This window comes from Rutilus rutilus (assembly GCF_951802725.1).
Source record: "Rutilus rutilus genome assembly, chromosome: 6".
Lineage (NCBI taxonomy): Eukaryota > Metazoa > Chordata > Actinopteri > Cypriniformes > Leuciscidae > Rutilus > Rutilus rutilus.
In genome coordinates this window covers 36,427,333-36,446,577 of record NC_140214.1, presented here as the reverse complement: position 1 = coordinate 36,446,577, position 19,245 = coordinate 36,427,333, and the positions used below count along the sequence as shown (strand labels likewise).

At 36.3% G+C, this 19,245-nt stretch overlaps 1 protein-coding gene across 1 annotated transcript; it reads right to left on the bottom strand.

Annotated features, from left to right (window-relative positions):
• Positions 1-3,698: 3,698 nt before the first annotated feature.
• On the bottom strand, positions 3,699-7,298 carry LOC311292515 (uncharacterized protein). The gene is made up of 3 exons (XM_084412229.1): positions 7,224-7,298; positions 6,471-6,563; positions 3,699-4,772 (listed from the first exon to the last, which is right to left on the bottom strand). Exons 1-3 carry the CDS (start codon positions 7,293-7,295, stop codon positions 4,458-4,460), a joined length of 480 nt encoding a protein of 159 aa, XP_084268355.1. The 5' UTR covers positions 7,296-7,298; the 3' UTR covers positions 3,699-4,457.
• Positions 7,299-19,245: the final 11,947 nt, after the last annotated feature.

The following is a 19,245-nucleotide window of genomic DNA, read 5'->3' as shown; positions in this document are numbered from 1 at the left end:
CAGTGTTAAAAGGAGAGAACCACCGAGCATCAAGGAAGAACACGGCCAATTTTTAACAGAACTGGCCAGATATAAACACTGATGATCAAAATGAATAAAAGACTTTTGAAACTAATGTTACGCTTCTACGTAAGTTGGTGAAAGCTGCCACCTACTGGCGGTTTCAATTTCACATTTAAAGTATATTTTCTTGTTTTAAATCATTTTAAATATCAATATTCAATATTGCAAAGACGAATTGTGTTGATACTGATTTCATTTGATTGGTAACAGCCCTATTGTTTCTTATTTTTATAACTGAATTTGATTAAATTTATGAAATTGACACAAAAGATAATGCATGCATATAATTCGGTTTAAAAAATGGCTTTATAAAGATAAAAAATTCCCATATTAAGTCAAATTGAATCAACTGAAACATATTGGAAAAAAAATATTTCTGTCACTGCTGTGAATTGACCACCACACAGAGTATTAAGAATATCAAAAACTTTGGGAGCCGGCTGTCCACGACAGTCCTAAACCTGTCAAGATGTCACCGGTATGCTTTTTATTTGCTTTTTTATTTCCTTTTTAACTTAGAATGTTTTTACTTTGATTGTTTATGACCGTCAAATGCTTTTGAATATAAGGGACTCTGTTGAGGTTTCATCGAACGCTTATTTAAAATTCTTTCACTCAAACTACTCCCCTCCATTTTTGAAAACCGGCCCGGCCTGTGAAAGCCGGATGCCGTGTGGTTTTCATGGAAAGAAACACCGCAGGAGAAGAGGAAACCGAGGGGGCATTGCGGCTAAACTGAAGTTTTAGTGCGTCAGCTGAAATTGCGTCATGGCTTGGATCGCCTTCAGCTCAGGCCTGGATCCGGTCACTTTGTTATGCGGCGATCGCTTGAGGTGGCTTATCAATGGATTTTACCTATGACCCAGGATACATTTTTAATCTCTTCATGCTGCCAGACACCCTGTTTGCGTCGCAGAGATGTAAATCTCTGCAATCCTTGTGCAGCACAACCGGACTGCGATCCAGCAAGTGTCAGGATGGCTCTGGTAAACGCAAGATCTCTTGTAAATAAGACACTTATTTTGCAAGATTTCTTCAGCTTAAACTGGATTTTTTACAAGTGTCTGAGACTTGGATGAGTATGGGGGATACAAGCCCTTTTTCTGAACTTGAGCCCTCAGACTGTTCTTTTTTTTAACTGTCTGTTTTTAAAAGTAGTTTTTGTAGCCGATCCTTAAACACAGAAATGTTTTCTAGGTTTGAAGTTCTCCTGTTTCAGCTAAATATGGATCAGTTAGCCATCGCTGTGGTTTATTGCCCTCCAAAACCAAATAAGGATTTTTTAAATGAGTTTGCAAACTTTTTAGGAGACATTGTTCTTCATTATGATCGTCTTTTGATTGCGGAGGATTTTAATATCCACATTTGCTGTGAGTCAAATTCCTTGGCCAAGGAATTTATTAATCTGATTGATTCTTTCGATTTCACTCAAGTGCTAAATGGTCCAACTCATAAACAGGGCCACACATTAGACCTTGTGTTGTTGCACGGTATTTCGATCTGTGAACTCGAAATCCTTGATTTGAGTTTTTCTGACCATTTTTCAAAAACATTGAGGGTTTCGCAGCAGATTTGTACCTTTAGTCCTTCTTCTAGTGGTGATTTTTCTGTTCTTTTCAATGAGGCTTGCCAAATGTATGGTCTTGATTCCAAGATTCAAAGTTGCTTAATGTTGATGAACATTATGTTGTTCAATTCCATTAGTAATGACATAATGAATTCTGTGGCTCCACTAAGAGAAAAACGGAAAAATTCTAAAGCTGAACCTTGGGTAACCAGCACCACACTTGAACTTATACGGGTTTGTCGTAGAGCTGAACGAAAGTGGAAAAAAGACAAATTACAAGTGTCTTATGAAATATTACGTGAGTCACTCATTAGAGACCAAAAGTCAGTCAAAGCTGCAAAATCTCAGTATTTTTCCTACATTATAGCGGAAAAACTCCCATAAACCAAAAATGCTTTTTACTATTTAAAATTGGTTGTGAGTCCTGTCTGCTTTAATGCATCAACTGCAGTATGTGATAGGTTTTTAAAGTTTTTCACAGATAAAATTGTTGATATAAGACTATGAACTATGATCCATCTATTCTTTCTCTCTGTGTTTCATCCTTTAAGGAATTTCAGACAGTTTCTTTTTCTGCATGACATTTATTTCTGACACATTTTTTGCTGCAGATTTTAGATGTTGTCGGGCCTAGAATTTTAGATATAATAAATAAGTCCCTTCTCACAGGTGTTGTTCCTAAATACCTAAAAAATGCAACCGTTAAACCCCTACTTAAAAAACCCAAAATCTTAGAGAAAGTTGTTTTGGAACAACTGCAGAGTCATTTGGAGTTAAATAGTGGGTTTAGAAAATATCACAGTACTGAGTCAGCTTTATTAAAAGTTGTTATGATATTTTATTGTCTGTTGACTCAGGAGATTCTGTGATACTCTTAGTCTTAGATTTAAGTGCTGCCTTTGATACTGTGGACCACACAATTCTTATCTCACAACTTGAACAATGTGTGGGTATTGAAGGTTGCACTCTAGGTTGGTTTAAGTCCTATCTGAATGCAAGAACGTTTTCTGTTTGTCTAGACGGGTTTTCTTCTTCTGTTTCTGTTTTGGATTATGGAGTCCCTCAGGGCTCCATTCTGGCCCCTGCTCTGTTCTCGTTGTATATGCTCCTTGTATATGCCCCTCCATAAACATGGGGTGTCATTCAATTTTTTACGCTGATGACACCCAAATGTATTTGGCCCTAATAAAGAAAAATTACGAAAAGGGCTTAAGCTCATTATCAGCATGCTTGTCTAATATTAAGTCCTGGTTTTCCTTAAATGTTTTGCATTTAAATGAGATTATTGTTTTTGGGACCTCAGGTGTTTATGTTACTCCTGATGGCGATTTTGGAGATTTGGTCCCCTACACTCAAAAAAATAATTCATTGGATGAACATGATTTAATCATGCCACCTATATTCCATCTAAACAAACCAAGTTAAGACAACCAACCTTTATCATGTTATTTGAACACAAAATGGATGTGTTGGTTAAACATGATATTATTATTTCCATTTAACTCATTTGCATCTTTTTTGAGTTACATGTTCATTCTTAGTTAATTTAGTGAGATTACTTTGAGTGTATTCTACATTGGTCAAACACTTCAGTTGAACAAAATTAAAATGTAAAATGTATAACAAAACAAGCATACAAAAAGACAACATGCAAATCCATTTTACATTTTTATTCATGCAACATTTTGCCTGCATTACATATAACTGAATTGTAGCAATTGGCTACTAACTGGAAACAATTTACCAGATAACAATGAGATGTTCGCTGATACCACTGGAATGGCCTCCGATACTGCCTAAAAGCTGGTATCGGTAAGTACTGGAATTTATGCACAGATCCAATACCATGTAATTTAGCAAAGAAAAAAAAATCTACTAAGTAGATAAAAAAAAAAAAAAAAAAAAAGTCCTGTTACACTCATTTGTCAAACTTTATAAAAGGTTAGGCATTCATTGTTTGTATTACAAGTTAAACCTGTGCCACATACAGCAATGACGGTTTGGGTATTAGAATATAAAGAAAAAATGGTATCAGAACACCTCTGAACATAAGAGTTTCATCTGGGGCAACAAAAGTACAAACACAAGTGCAACATATGGTGCCTTTTGATTCCTACCAAAAAATATACCATATATATTTTAGTACTCCTCACTGTTGTTTTGCCACTTGTAAAGAACATTATACTATATAAAAACATGGTATAAGCATAAATCAACACATTTTAATTCAAACTTTGGAAATCTCCACCATGACATTTCTTATTTTTCTTCCAGCTGCTCCACTTTTGCATCAAACACGTGCTTTCACATTAGTATCAAATATCTTAAACCTGTTAAAATGTCTTTTTTTAACTTTTAAAATTGGTGGGGTTTTATGTTAAAAGTTTGAAGAATGTAAAACTATCAAAACATTTAACACTAGTAAACATCCTTAAACAATCCAACACTAGTAAACATTATACAATCTCAGTATTTGTGAATGACTGTCAAGTTTTTACAGTCCGCATACACTGAGCAAACTAAAAGTCCTTTTGAAAGCAAAGCAAAAATTAACAAAAAAAAAAAAAAAAAAAAAAATCTCCCTTGTAGACCTCTACTTTAAGCTAAATTTGTTCCATGACCTTGTTTTTGGTAATTGTGCTTTAGACAATCTCTGCCCACGTACATTCAAGAGAATCTTCTGCCTCACTTCAAAAGTGCATTTGAGGTCTAGTGAAGCAACTCACCTTTTTACAGTCTGTGTCCATTGAGCAAACTTTAAAGTTCTTGTGAAAACTAGGAGGCAAAAATAAAAAAAAAACTGCATACTAGAAGTCTATGAGCAAATTTACTTCATGAGCTTGTTTTTTAGGAACTGTGCCTTGGATGATAACCTCTGGCCATCCAGATTCATGAGAATCTTCTGCATCACTTCAAAAGTGCATTTGAGGTCTGGTGGGTAGCTCAGGTTCAGACAGTATATTAGTCCAAATAACAAAGCACAGGCATCCCCAATGTTTCGTAACTCGCCGAGGACCTCAACACCTTCGACCAGGACACCGATGTCCTCTGGGTCATCTCCAGCACATGCGCCCTCCTTTTGAATGACATACACTCCCATCACAGTTTGCTCCATGGAAGCTCTGGCCTCGAGGTCTGTGTCCTGTGGGATGTTTTAGGTTAAATATTTTATGAGTGCTTGAATATAAAGTCATTCTTATTCATTTCATTTCATGTGTATATACATTTACATATACATACATACACGTTAATTAAAACACTTAATTATAGTTAGTTTATACCAAGTAATTTCTGAAAATTCATTTTCCACACTGCACCTTCTCTGAATTTATCATACCAAGTAGGGATGTAACGAAACGCTCGACTCAAGATTTAAAGTTCACAATACAATTTTCTCACAATTTTCAAAAAAAAAAAAAGACTTAAATATTTAGATAAATTGTGCAAAAAAGAGAGATGTGTACTCTTACCAAAAGTGCAACTGAAACAGTATTTTACATTAGATAAAAATAAATCCTGTCTCTTTAGATTAGGGCTGCACGATACTGGGAAAATATGCAATATTGTTGTTGAGTATTGCGATAACGATATTTCTTGCGATATTACATTTTTTACATACACTTGCTATTTTTATTAAGTTTTTATTTTATTTTATCATTTATATATGTAATGATCATACTAAAAATAAACAGGTAGGCTAATAGGTATTCTTCTGATCTTCAGAAGAATATCTCAGTTTTTCCATAAAGAGTTAAAGGGATACTCCACTTTTTTTGGAAATACCACTTTTAGCATAGCTTAGCATAATGAATTGAACCGGACATGCCCATTAGCATCTCTCTCTCAAAAAAAAAAATTTAACAAAGAGTTTCGATATTTTTCCTATTTAAAACTTGACTCTTCTGTAGTTACATTGTGTACTAAGACAGACGGAAAATGAAAAGTTGCGATTTTTCTAGGTGGATATGGCTAGGAACTATACTCTCATTCCTGCGTGATAATCAAGAAACTTTGCTGCCGTACCATGACGCAGCGCCTGATAATAGTCCCCAGCTCGGTAGCCTATTATCAGGCGGCAGGCGCTGCGTCATATCATTATGCCTGCTGGACTCATGGTACGGCAGCAAAGTTTCTAGATTTGGGCTTACACTTTTTGAAGTCTTCATATAGCTCCCTGAGATTGCGTTCCAGATGACTGGAGATTAGTTTCCTCTCGATGTGGCCAACATTTTTCGGCACGACTTAGTGACACTGTCACTTACATTCACATCGTGTTTTTTGCGCGCAAAATGGAAGCACATTTTTCCACGCCCGCCATGCCGCGACGAGATGAGAACATCTCGACTTTTCAGAATTCCGCAAGCTCACGCAGGTCATGGTTGCATAGCAACGACAGACGCAAACGCTTGTGGAAAGAAGAGATAGCGGTGTGGCCGCGCCTTCCATGCATTTTTAGATGCGAGTTGGACGCGATTTGTTAAAGGCCCCTTACACAGTATTACCCTTATACAGTATATTCTTACCCATTTATTCCCCTGGCAAGGAATTCTTTCCAGTGAAATGCAGCCACATGATAGGCCATTTAGTTGTCAGCATTTAACCGCTTTAAGCAAGCTAAGGTTACCTGCTGTATGTTAACTAACGTTAGAGTCAAGCCCTAGGCTGTCACATAGAGATTTATTTATTTTTTATTTCAACCAGTAGTAATCTTAATCAGTAGTAAACACATTTAAAAAGACTTTTATCCAATTCACGATGCATCGTTTCATCCCCACAAGCAAGTAAATATGTGCTCTTTTCAACTGGTTTACAGCTTCTTTGCCAAACATACGTAACTCACCATATAATCCTTCACAAGTTTCTCGTGGTCTTCGTTCAAGTAGATGCACAAGGACTTGAGGACACATGCACGTCTCGTATGAATTGTGTCATCCTGAGGGAAAAAAGGAAAGTCAATTGAACAATTCTTTTTTTTTAGGCCTCATTTATTTGACAGTAGGGATCTAATTTTTTGAGAGAAAAAAACAATATTTTTTTGAATAATTTTGGAAATATTAAATAAAATCTGAAGAAAATTGGCACTGTTGATCACACTAGTCTACTTAAATTTTTCACCAGGAATTTTGTTTTGAAAAACTTTTATTTTATATGCCCATTTTCTTCAGATTTTATTTTATTTTTCCAAAATTATTCAAAAATAATGTTTTTTTTTACTCAAAAATTGAGATACCTACTCTCAAATAAATGAGGCCTACAATTAATCAGATGCAAATAGAAATAAAAAACCAGTCCTAATTGAAAGAGAACAAGTGGACAAAAAGATTGAATCCAATATTGGGTGATAATATTCCATAACGAGTGATTTAAGCTATTTTTTATAGTCTGGTCATTTTTGACCGGGAAGATCACAAGTGTAACAAGGTGACAAAACCCCCCCCTAAAAAAGTATGAAAATTGTCAAAAAACATTTGAGAAGTAGTTATACCATCTGTGAATAGAGTCACTAAGTTTCAGTCCAAAGCGATAACATTAACTAGTATTTTTGAGTAAAAGAAAATTCTCTCCGGGTCAAAATGACCCGAACACCACAAACCTTGGAAATCTCCAACATGACATTTCTTATTTTTCTTCCAGCTGCTCCACCTTTGCATCGAAATATCTCCATCAGGCACGGAGTGTACTGGTCGAGAGCAGCATAGAATGTAGAAAGTAGAGGTAAAGTTGATATGCGATGGAACTCCCTATCAATCTGTAAATCATTAATGCACGTTACTAACCCCGTCAGTACACCACAGCAATTACTATCAGTGAAGAGATAAAAAAAAAAGCACACAGGACAATCACCTCTATCGCAGTGAACAGAGCTGGCCATCTGCTTTTGACGTCTGCAATCAAAGGCTCTCCTTTAAGGATTTCTTGCCTCCTGTATGAGAAAGTCTTCTCCATTTTCAACTTCGCAATATGCTCATTGTTCCTCTTCTTTATTTCTGAAAGCAGTACGACTCTTTCCATGTCTTGGTTCTTGTTCTTTAGTGAATTTATCATCACTTCAGAGCATCCTAGGCCTCTCAGTTTGGACCGGAGGTTGGCCATTTTGTATTTAAGGCTGATCTTCCACCCATAACAGCCATTGAAGGACCCTTGCTCCCTCAGACAAGGGTGCTTTTTTACAAGTGCTTCTGCAACATCATTAAGATCGTTGTCAGTTGGATAGGCTTTGAATTTAAGAATTTCTTCAGACAGTCGTTCCAGAATATGAGATTTCAGCTTTGGTGGTGGGCTCAAATAAGTTCCACTTGCATTGCATTCAGCACTGGCCGTTTCCAGTTGCAGTTCAGACTCATAGTTGAATGGAGGGACTGTAAAGACACTTGGCCACATGCACAGTCGTGTAGATGGCGATGGCCCTGATGATGAAGCAGACTCTGTATTATCCGTGTCAACTGATGAGGAATCAGTAAGGCTCTGGACTGCTAGAGGTTGACGTGTCATTGAGTGATCTTCTGAAGAACTTTGCAAGTAGACCACCTTTAAGGTCGCTTTGTCTTCAATTTCAGAGATCACAGACAGATTTATGAACTCCTTTCCAAAATCAAAATCTTGATATTGAAGGCGAAAATCTTGCTCTAATCCAAAACTAGTCTTTATAGTCTGGTACAATTGTTCCATGGAGCTTGGTAACCCTTCTGGTAGGATTAGCTTTCTGGCATCATCTTCACCCAGAATGATCCTCAGTCTCATAAGACGGCTCATTGTGGAGATCTGAACACACATAAAAAAAGGTTGAATATGCAACAATAAAGAATGTCACTTTTATGACAAATGTTGCCTTGTAATGTAAATTTGATAGGTACAATTCACAGGTCCTTAAAAGTACAAGAGTAGGGAACAAGAAATTCCCCGAGCACAGCAACAACAATAAAGTGCTGGTAGATAGCAGGATGAGTCTATGAAAAGTAAAAAAACACACTACCGCACACTGATCTGACTTTACTACCTTTATTGTGAGCAACGCGTCTCACCCATTGCTTCTTGCTTGGAAGCAATGGGTGAAACGCGTAGCTCACAATAAAGGTAGTAAAGTACCAGAGTAGGCTCTAATTTAATATGTTCCTATGTTCCTGCATTAGCAGAAGAAAGACTAAAATCTTTGTCGAACACTGTAGTATTCACTATAGTATTCAAACACTAACACAAGATTTTACAACTGTAAAACACAACACAATTTCACAGCATTAAAACAGCACAATAAAAATACCAAGATCAAAATCATAACATTAGGAGCCCACAACAACAAGACAACATTACAATAATTAAGTTTATGCGTGATGGGTACATGATTGGATTAATTGTGGGGGAAAATACTTACAAACTTCCTTATTACTCCCGTTTTCCATGCAAGTTAACGTGCCTCTTCAGAGAAACCAGACGCAGGCCTCCCACTGAATAGGCAGCTAACGGGTAGTCATCAAGTAGTTCCCCATACTCAATCAGAGACACCTCTTTTACATGTGATGTGTCCAGTTCAAATGCTCTAAAATGCTCTCTATACCAACTGGACAACTTTTTCACAATAAAATGTACCTGGCCTTGCAAAATACAAATCTGCAGAATTTCAGCTAACTCTGGCAGACCAAATAATTGCCCATGGACAAGAATCATCCCCTTGTTGTAATTCATACCATTGTATGAAACACAGTTTGTAATGTGGACATTGTTCTCATCTGGCAATCTTTGATTAATAGCAGCTGCAATGTCACTTTGCAAAACATCTACTGGTACTGATGAGACACTTTTTACCACCAAAGGTGTCTTAAGGTCAAGAGAGTGCAAGTCAGAGGCAATCACAAGCTGATGTTTTTTGGCAAGTGTGAGAGGTATGTTTTTAAAACAGTTGGTATGACGAGCAATCTGTTTGAAGACACTATGTTTTGCCTCAAATCTTAATGTCCATGTATGGACAAGTGGGCCAAAAAGGCGAATCAGAACAGGATAGTGCTCCAAAAAATGATGTTTAGGGAGGAGATTGTTGTTGTTGGGAAAAAGCTCTTGGTATCTTTGGCGATGTTCATCAATTTTGCACTCAAGGTAAGATATTGACTCAGCAGTGTGGACAGGGGCTACAACAAGCTCCACAATGTCTTTCAGATCCAAAACAACATGCCATGTAGGTTCATCCTCCGGCACAAGTGGGCCAATGATTAGAGGCAACAATCGAAGCAGAGCCCAATTCTCGTGTGCGTTTCCATCAATGCTTTTTTTAACTGAGAAAGTCTGTGGTATTGTGTGAGGCTTATTTGTTTTATCTGCCCATTTATACTCGAATGTTTGGATCAAATTGTTAAGTTTTTCTAAACTGAAATACTTCTTAGAAATCAAAAGAGAAAAACAATATGCTAGCTCCACAGGTATTATGCCCTCAAATAGATCATGGGCAAGATCTGGAGGGTAGCCTGTGGTAACATGAAAATGGGAGAGATTCTTACTCAACACACATTCACGTTTAACACCATAGCATGCACTTGCTTTTTCCAATGCACACTTCAAATGTGCATCATGTTGTTCCCGCGTTCTAAGCTCAAAACGACTAGCTGTCTTCAACTGAATTTCTGTTTTCTTAGCTGTACAGAATCTACAGACGTACTCACCAGAGAAACTTTCTACAAAACCTGCCAGGCCATGGGCTCCAAGGTTATCAGCTATAATGCAACTCACAGTGCCTTTGATACACTCATTCAGCTGACTGATGAACACACCATGTTCCTCCAAAATTACCAGATCTTTCAAAAGTGGATTCAACACTTCTTCAAAACCAAATTTCTTCAAATCATCACTTTTACAAAGAACAGCCAAATAAATTGATGAGAGAGCAGAATGAGCGCCAGGCGGGAAGTTATCCAAGACCCAGTATACCCCACAAAGCTTATGCTTTTTGCGCGAAGTCCCAAGAGGATTACAAACCTCAAACTCGTCAATATAAAGTTTGATGGAAATTCTCAACTTATCAACTGCTAAAAAGCTATTTATTTTATAATTTTCACCATCTCGAAAAGACCTGTAAACTCGCTGATCACCATGCAAAGCTTCTCTACTTTCTTGAGCTATGTGTTCTTCTATCACTTTATCCAGTAATTTATTGTGACTCAGTATTTCCTGCAACATCTGTAATAATGGAACATATTGAAACGACCTCCTTTGTTCTACAGATAAAAAGTACTCAATAGGCTCTACAACTCTAAAATGTACCTTGTAATATTGTTTTCTTTTATAAGATGTGGCAAGAGGGCCACATTTTTCAAAACTTTTAATGACAGGGTGAGAAACACACACAGAATTAGCAAGTTCTTCAACAACTGTCTGACCAATACTGAGGTTATGTCTGTTGAAAATTTCTGCAATTGCACACTTTGTGACAGGTACACTAGCTGAACTTAAAAAATGCAACTCCTCCAATAACTCATCCAATCCTTTTGCTGGAATATGAAATATATGTTCTAATTTTAACAATATTGCTGCTATTTTCCGCTCAATTACTTCTGGCAGATTTTCAACAGCTTCGCCATCACTTTCTGTCACTGTCTCAACCTCAACTTCATCAAATGACACATCAGTAGTACAGCCAGACACCACACTATTAGAGGCTTGGACGGGATTCACAAAATTAACTATACAGGTTTTTAAATCTTTCAGTGTGTGAGGATGATGCTTTCTCTTTTTGTGTGTGTAAAATGTACTGTAAATATTTGTCTGGAAAGAGCATCCAAGAAATACACAACCAACTGTCTCACAACTACGCAGATGTGTCCCAATATGAACAAAAAAATCTCTTTCTGTAGAAAGGTCGCTACATTCACATACCTCACATTTAAATGTCACTGAATTTAAAGCAGTCTGTGTAGGTTGCAATGAATGAGCTTTAGACATGTGTGTGGAGTCCAGTCCACGTCCTGAATGTACATGGACAATTTACATATATGCATTGATATTGTTGGCCTCTCCCATAATGATGATGTAGTTTATAATGTTTAAGTAATTTGTACCTAGTACTCTCTTTGGCCACACTCTCTTTGTTTACACTGCCACATAAGTCACTGAAAGAAAGAAAGAAAGAAAGAAAGAAAGAAAGAAAGAAAGAAAGAAAGAAAGAAAGAAAGAAAGAAAGAAAGAAAGAAAGAAACAAACAAAAGCATGATTTTTTATGTACTATATTTCTCCAAATACAAAAAAGCCAAATTCAGGCCAGCACTTGACTGTAACATCTTCCAAGTTGCAATCAGGTAGGGCTGTAATCTCCCAGTCGATTAGTCGATTATTTGGTAGATACATTCTGGCTCGACCAAAATTCTGATTGGTCGATTTTTTGCCGCGTTCATTTCATTAGTTTTGTCGCGTTCATTTCATCAGTTTTGCCGCGTTCATTTCATCAGGTGGAAAGCACTAATTGCTAATGGGGGTGTTTTCAGAACAACCCTGTTCCACAGGTAACAGTCTGTCTTTAGAACACCCCCTTTGTTTTCACTTCTTTTGGATTAGCCCAACCCACTGGAGAAGAGGGACAGATTGGAGAAAGTAGGCTACTAGAAGGTTTGCTGAATATTATTGATCTGGTTTGTTTAATAAATATTATACCATGGTCTGGGCGAATACTCGATTCTGATTGGCTGCAGGGTGTCCGTTAAAAAGTGATAATGTACACCTAAATAAACCGTCAGGCGTAACCAAGGAAACCAAGTTATTGTTTGTAACTTGTAACTTTAGATTTCGATTGTAAAACTAATTAAAATATAAACTAATGTTTTAAAAATGTGTTATTTGGCAAGTGACCATGGTATAAGCGGGTTAATGCCCTTCAAGGTGTCCATTGTCAGGCATTAATGGACTTCGGCGGAGGCTGCGCGTCGGACGGTTACGCCTCGCCGTCGTCCATTAATACCTGATAATGGACACCTTGAAGGGCATTAACCCTTACTTATTTTTTTTATTAAAGTGGACGTGCCTTTTGTGTTTAAGAGTAAAAGCTTTAAGTTAATAGTCTATTCATGTCTCAGCTGCGAAGCTGAGCTCCTATGTTCGCGAGCTGCACAGAGCAGCTGAAATTATAGTGTCTGTCAGTTATTATAATACATATGACAAAAACAATTGTCTAAATTATGTTACATATTCCTCAAAAGTTCTTGTCATGATATCACTAGTTGACAACATAGTACTATTTTCGGAAATCATAGGCTATGATATTGCGCAGGTGCAAGGCCGGACTTACCATTGGGCTTGACTGGGCTCAAGCTCATGGGCCCCGCCCAATAGGGGGCCCCGCCGGTTTACGTTTGATTTTTTTCAATAATATGTCAGTCATTTAATTTTTCATTTAAAGTTTGTTGATTGGTCTAGCATTGTTACCTGGCCCTGCCCTGCAATGAAAAATGTAATTTAATTAGCTAAATTAAATGTCAGTCATCTTGAGGTTTGCTGATTGGTTATTGGCAGTTACGTAGAGCCTCGTTTACTGCCGAACCGTTGAAAAAACCTGTCTGCATTAGACAGTAGCCGCGTTTCCATTAGGCCTACCCTTCAAATTGCGCAAATTGAAATTGCGAATTGAAAATAAGCACAATGGAAACACGTCAATTTCGCAAAAACTCCCGTTTATCGCAAAAAAATTTTTTTACGCTCGCATGAGGTGGTTTTTCAGGCAATTCGAAAAAGGAATATTTCGCTAAACTGCAATGGAAACAGTTTTTGCGCATTTACAGTCACCTGACTTAGAAGACGCGGTGTGTTTGAGGTCCATGTATAGCTACGCAAATAATAATAATTTTATATTATTTAATTATAATATTTAATAGGCTATATTTAGCAGACGCTTTTATGCAAAAAAGGAACAAAGCTGTGTGGAGCGCGCACTGCATGACACGGAGGCGCGGGCGCGCCGCGAACACTTGCATTTTCCAACAGTGGAAACAACTTAAAATACTCTATAATTTCTGGTCATACAGAAAATAATAATACATTATTCTCAACTACTTTTATTTGTGTAAACTCACAATAACAAGAAAACGTTGTGCTTTTGTAAAATAAAAGAAAACAACCAGACGCACTTTCTTGATCTCCGTAAACTGGAGCGCGAGAACTGAAACAAAATAGCCTATGTAGGCTAAAGCTTGAAATGTCCACTTTAAAACGAACAAATTCGAATCGAAAGCGAATACCTTCTGATTAATCTGTATGAAAGGTGCATTTCTCTCTAAAAGCGCATCTGCTTAACAGCGGAGATGGAGATGTGATTTTAGCCAAAACAATAGTTTTTTAATAGGCTAATATTAATGTCTCTTCTCATTCAGCACTGCGGGAAAAACACAAATTCCAGGTTCTAATTTGGCCTTAGAAAACCAGTAAAATCGACATGTTTTCCATATTAATTTGTGAATATTTTAAATGTTTAATAAAGGGGCAAAAAGTCATAAACAGAAATCTGAAAATTCGTCGATATTTACTTTTTTGCGCAGCAGTTGGTGTAGCCAGTTCAAATTAAAATGTTGGTGTTCAACTTTGCGTTTTAAAAAGACAACAACCGTTCATTTTTCGTTTTTCAATTACGGGTTAAAAAAGGAAAAACGAATGGACACAAAAGTAGCCTACATGGATCGTTTGGACAGAATACGAGACAGAGTTCTTTATTAAATTCATAAAAGAAACAATAATTAGCCTATAGGAATACTGGATTCTAAATCTCAAAGAAATGCCACAATCAAAACATAATGTTTTCCAGGTAAATAAGTGTTTTATTCTCATTCTGACCAAGACATTTGTGCATTGCAATAAACATGATCACTTTGAACTTTTTTAATCATTATTTATTTATTGGAAAAAACTTTTTCAAGCATCAATCAGTGGTCATATAAATAAATTATTACGTTTTTTTTAACATGTAACACTGTCTATGGTACCAGTCACCTTTTGAAAGTAGCTTTGCACTTCAAATAACGATTGGATCGATTATATTGTTACGCCACCAGATGGCGACAAATGACTTTTAAAAAACATTTGTCATTGAATCGTTCATTCAGGAGATTCGTTCAAAAATGCTGATTCATCTATGAAACAAGTGTATTTGATTGAGGAATTGAATCATTCATTCAAACCCAAGTTTTTTTTTTAAATAATTCAGATTAATTAAACATTTTTAATAGACTTCAGCAATTAACATAAATTATGTTATTTTGTTTAGCCTAGTTGTTTGTTCAGAATCGTGATCTCTATTTTTATTCTCAGTTTATCCAGAATTGTGTAGCTCTAATACATAGCTTGTGTATGTATCATTTTGTTCTATTTAAAGTAATGTATAGAAGGTAGGGCCCGAAAGTGACTCAAGCCCAGGGGCCCCCACCACCCTAAGTCCTGCCCTGCGCAGGTGCACGTGATGCAACGCTGTCAGAGCCGACAGACTCGTGTGTCAGACTCATTTCAGTGCAAAATAATTACGTCAAAAACGATTTAATACTGCAAATAGCCTACTAGTTTTTATGTTTATTTATAATTCATTTAGGCGGACAACAAGGCGCACAGTGCGCAGCTAATTAATTTAAAGCTTTTTTCTTTTCCTAACGTAATTTTTAGTCAAAATTTCAGGACTTTAGTCGACCAAGATTTTCTTTGGTTGATTACAGCCCTACAATCAGGAGTAGAAACATTTTCCATTGAAATGCCAAAGGACTTTTAACTGATACTGGCAATTATGAGTTTGTATTAAGAGCAATCAAAAGTATCAAAAGTTGAATAGAGGAAACCTGGAGGCTATACATATATAAATATATTTAAAAGGACTCACACTCTATGGAATTTCAGTTTGCAAAAATTAACACTGCATTTCAGCTAAATCACTAATTCTCAAATGTTGATGTGTGGCACCAGATAAACAATGTGTAAAAAAAAAAAAAATCTTACCATGTATTGCATGAGGTACATACACGTCTCAGAGCACGGGGACAGAAACTGTACTAAATGACTTGCCTGTAGAAATAAAAGGTGAAATAAAAAAATTGATAAAAACATTTATGATAAACTTTCAAAATGTTAAAATGTCACAAATAAGCTAATTTTCTTCTAGAATGATCATTTTTATCAAGCTCATATATTTAAGTTCAGTAATTTCACTTAAATGACAATTAATAGGTCATTTTCATTGTCATTTAAGTGAAATTACTGAACTTAAACATACGAGCTGGATAAAAATGATCATTCTAGAAGAAAATTTCAGATGGCACTTAGAGGCTTTTGCATCTGAACTCTTCATATATTTGCAGAGTTTGAGAGAGTGATCCATTCGTTCATTTCATGTAGACTTGACTATTGTAATTCTCTTTATAGTGGAATGAGTCAATCCAATATTAGTCGTCTTCAGATGGTTCAGAATCAGAGGCGGACAGAGTACACAGCTTCATTACTTGAGTAAAAGTACAGATACCCCTTGCTAAATTTTACTCAAGTACAAGTAAAAGTACTAAAGTCAGATGTCTACTTAAGTAAAAGTACTGAAGTACTTGTTTTTAAAAGTACTTGAGTATCAAGAGTACAAGAGTACATTTTCTAAATATTGCATTACTACTGCCATAGTGCTTACATTGGTAAACACAGCAAACACTTGAAGAGAAAACTATCATTAACTTGTTCAGAAAATTGAAATAGTCTGGCGAGGTGGGGCCATGCGATATTTTTTTTCCCAGGATGGTAGGGGAAGACTCATGAATATTCATTAGGGAAGTCATCCCTGATTGGTCTGATGACCTACCCCTAACCCCACCCTTAAACCTACCCGTCACTGGGGGTCTTATGACCTCCCTAACCCCGCCCCTAAACCTACCCGTCACTGGGGTTAAGACCAATCAGGGATGACTTCCCTAATGAATATTCATGAGTCTTCCCCTACCATCCTGGGAAAAAAATACTCCCGGGATGGACCTGCTGCGTCTTCATCCATTGTTTCATCTCTTATCTAAATCTGACCATGGAGTTGACTTTGGCGGAAAGCTGAAGGTGAAGGTGATTGCTGATAGGCTGTCCCAATCAGTGGCGCCTGGACAATCCAATCACATTTGAGAGGGAAACAACAAATTGAGGGTTTCCGAGATGTTCCGAGAGATCTTTGTTCCTTTTATTTCTTTTTTTTTTTTTGAAGAAGAAGTAACGGGTACTCATAGTTATGGATGGAAATGTAGTGGAGTAAAGAGTACAATATTTGCCTCTCAAATGTACTTGAGTAAAGTCATGAGTACTCCCCAAAAATGATACTCGAGTAAAGTACAGATCCCTCAAAATTTTAGTTAAGTACTGTACTCAAGTAAATGTACTCCGTTACTGTCCGGCTCTGTTCAGAATGCAGCAGCCAGACTTTTGACTGGCACATGGAAGTTTGATCATATTTCCACAATACTGCGTTCGTTGCACTGGCTGCCAGTTTGTTGCAGAATTGATTTTAAAATTCTGCTTTTTGTTTTTAAAGCCATGAATGGATTAGCTCCAAACTATCTCTCTGATCTTTTGAAATTAAATAACTCCGCTAGATCATTGAGGTCATCTCAACAAAGTTTGCTAATGGTTCCAAGATCTAAACTTAAGACGAGAGGTGACCGTGCATTTTCTGTTGTTAGTCCAAAATTGAACCCTAAGACTAGTATCCACAGAGTCTGTTTTTAAATCTAAGTTAAAAACCTACCTCTTTTTTTTTTTTACAACTGTCCTTGATTTTAATGTTGAATTTTCAAATTGGTGTTTCCGATGTAAACTCCCTTTATCATTTGTTTAGCTTTTTTTTTCTTGGTGTTTAGATATTTGTCTTGTTGTACAGCACAATGGCCAACTACTGTTGCTTTTATTGTGATGTATAAATAAAAGTTGATTGATTGATTAATAAACCTGCCAAAGTAAACAACACAATAAACACACTCAGCAAAATATTGTCAAATAATCGTTATCGAGAAAATCCCAGAAAATATCGAGACATAATTTTTTGTCAATATCGCTCACACCTATTGGCATCTAACTTATACTATGTATAATCTTACAGACTAGGATGAAGTCATCATGTACATTAACAAAGCTTTTGGGACAATTATAATTCTGAAACGTTTTATTTAGTGGTGGGCCGTTATCGGCGTTAACGTGCTGCGTTAACGTGAGACTCTTATCGGGCGATAAAAAAAAAATCATCTAATAGCCGTCAAAACACAGCCCAGGCGTCTAGGCTAAAACGAGGCTAATTTTGGGCTGTCAGTGAAAATCTAATAGACGTCTAAACATAGCCCAAGAATAGACAGCTATTGAATGACTACATATATACGTCTAATAGACGTCTAACCATAGCCCAAGAATAGACAATTAGACAGCTATTGAATGACTATATTTATACGTCTAACCATAGCCCAAGAATAGACTAGTCATCATTTAGACAGCTATTAAACGACTACATACGTCTAATAGACAGGCAATATGGGTCTAGGCTAAAACAAGGCTGATTTTGGGCTGTCAGTGAAAATCTAATAGACGTCTAACCATAGCCCAAGAATAGACTAGTCATCAATTACACTACATATACATGTAATAGACAACAAAAAAAAGGATTCTTTTCACTCAAATATAACAGGTTCTCATAAATGAAAATCCATCCAAACTAATTGAATATAAAGGATTTATTTAAAACAATTATATTAACAACTTAGACAACATTCAAACATAAAAATGAACAAATAAAATATTGGAAAATATGTAAAACAACTTAAAATACTATTTTTTTTAAGAATTAATTGTTAGCTTTATATCCATAACCACCACCCCCTGCTCTCCCTGGTGCTTGTTTAAAATGACCAGAAATTGCATTTTTTATTTCCCATTCAGTCGCCGAAGGAAAGTTGGTCATCACTGCGTCTGCCAAATGAGAAAAAGAAAAAAATTATTGCTCAAGAAAAGCATTGTTGACAATCATTTTTAACTAATTACAGTCATTCACTTTTGCTTGGATGCACACTAGAGCTGGCCAATATAGAGTTAACGGAATATAGATTGAGACTATATAATTTATATCAATATAGACAATAATTTATATCAATATTTTTAATAAATTAATATCAATAATTGAACATTTTTGCCTGCATAATAGTGATGCACTAATTATATATATATATATATACACATACATATATTTTAGGGGTGTAACGATACACGTATTGAACCATTCTGTACGAGGCTTTCGGTTCGATTTCAGTACGGATTTTTAAACAGAACTGTTCGTTAGACAATTTTTCCTGCTGACCAAAATTTTTTAATGACAAATGTAGGCAAGTCAAAAAGCACGCTCATAATGTAAGAGAAATCATAACAAATCCTGACAAGTGTATCGTATCGAACCGTGAATTTGAAAAACTTTACACCCCTTATATATATATATATATATATACACACACACACACACACACACACACACACAGAGAGAGAGAGATAGATAGAGAGATAGAGAGAGAGAGAGAGAATCACTGTTATTTAGCCTAAACAGACACACATACTGAGAATGACTGAGAATAAGGCAGTTGATTGAAAGGACTTCTTCTGTAGTGGACCTCCTCCTT

Coding starts and splice junctions, on each gene's coding strand:
- LOC311292515 (XM_084412229.1), bottom strand. CDS start 7,295: ATGGAGATATTTCGATGCAAAGGTGGAGCAGCTGGAAGAAAAATAAGA. Junction 6,564..7,223: donor TCATGTTGGAGATTTCCAAG/GTTTGTGGTGTT, acceptor TTTTTCCCTCAG/GATGACACAATTCATACGAG. Junction 4,773..6,470: donor AACTTGTGAAGGATTATATG/GTGAGTTACGTA, acceptor AACATCCCACAG/GACACAGACCTCGAGGCCAG.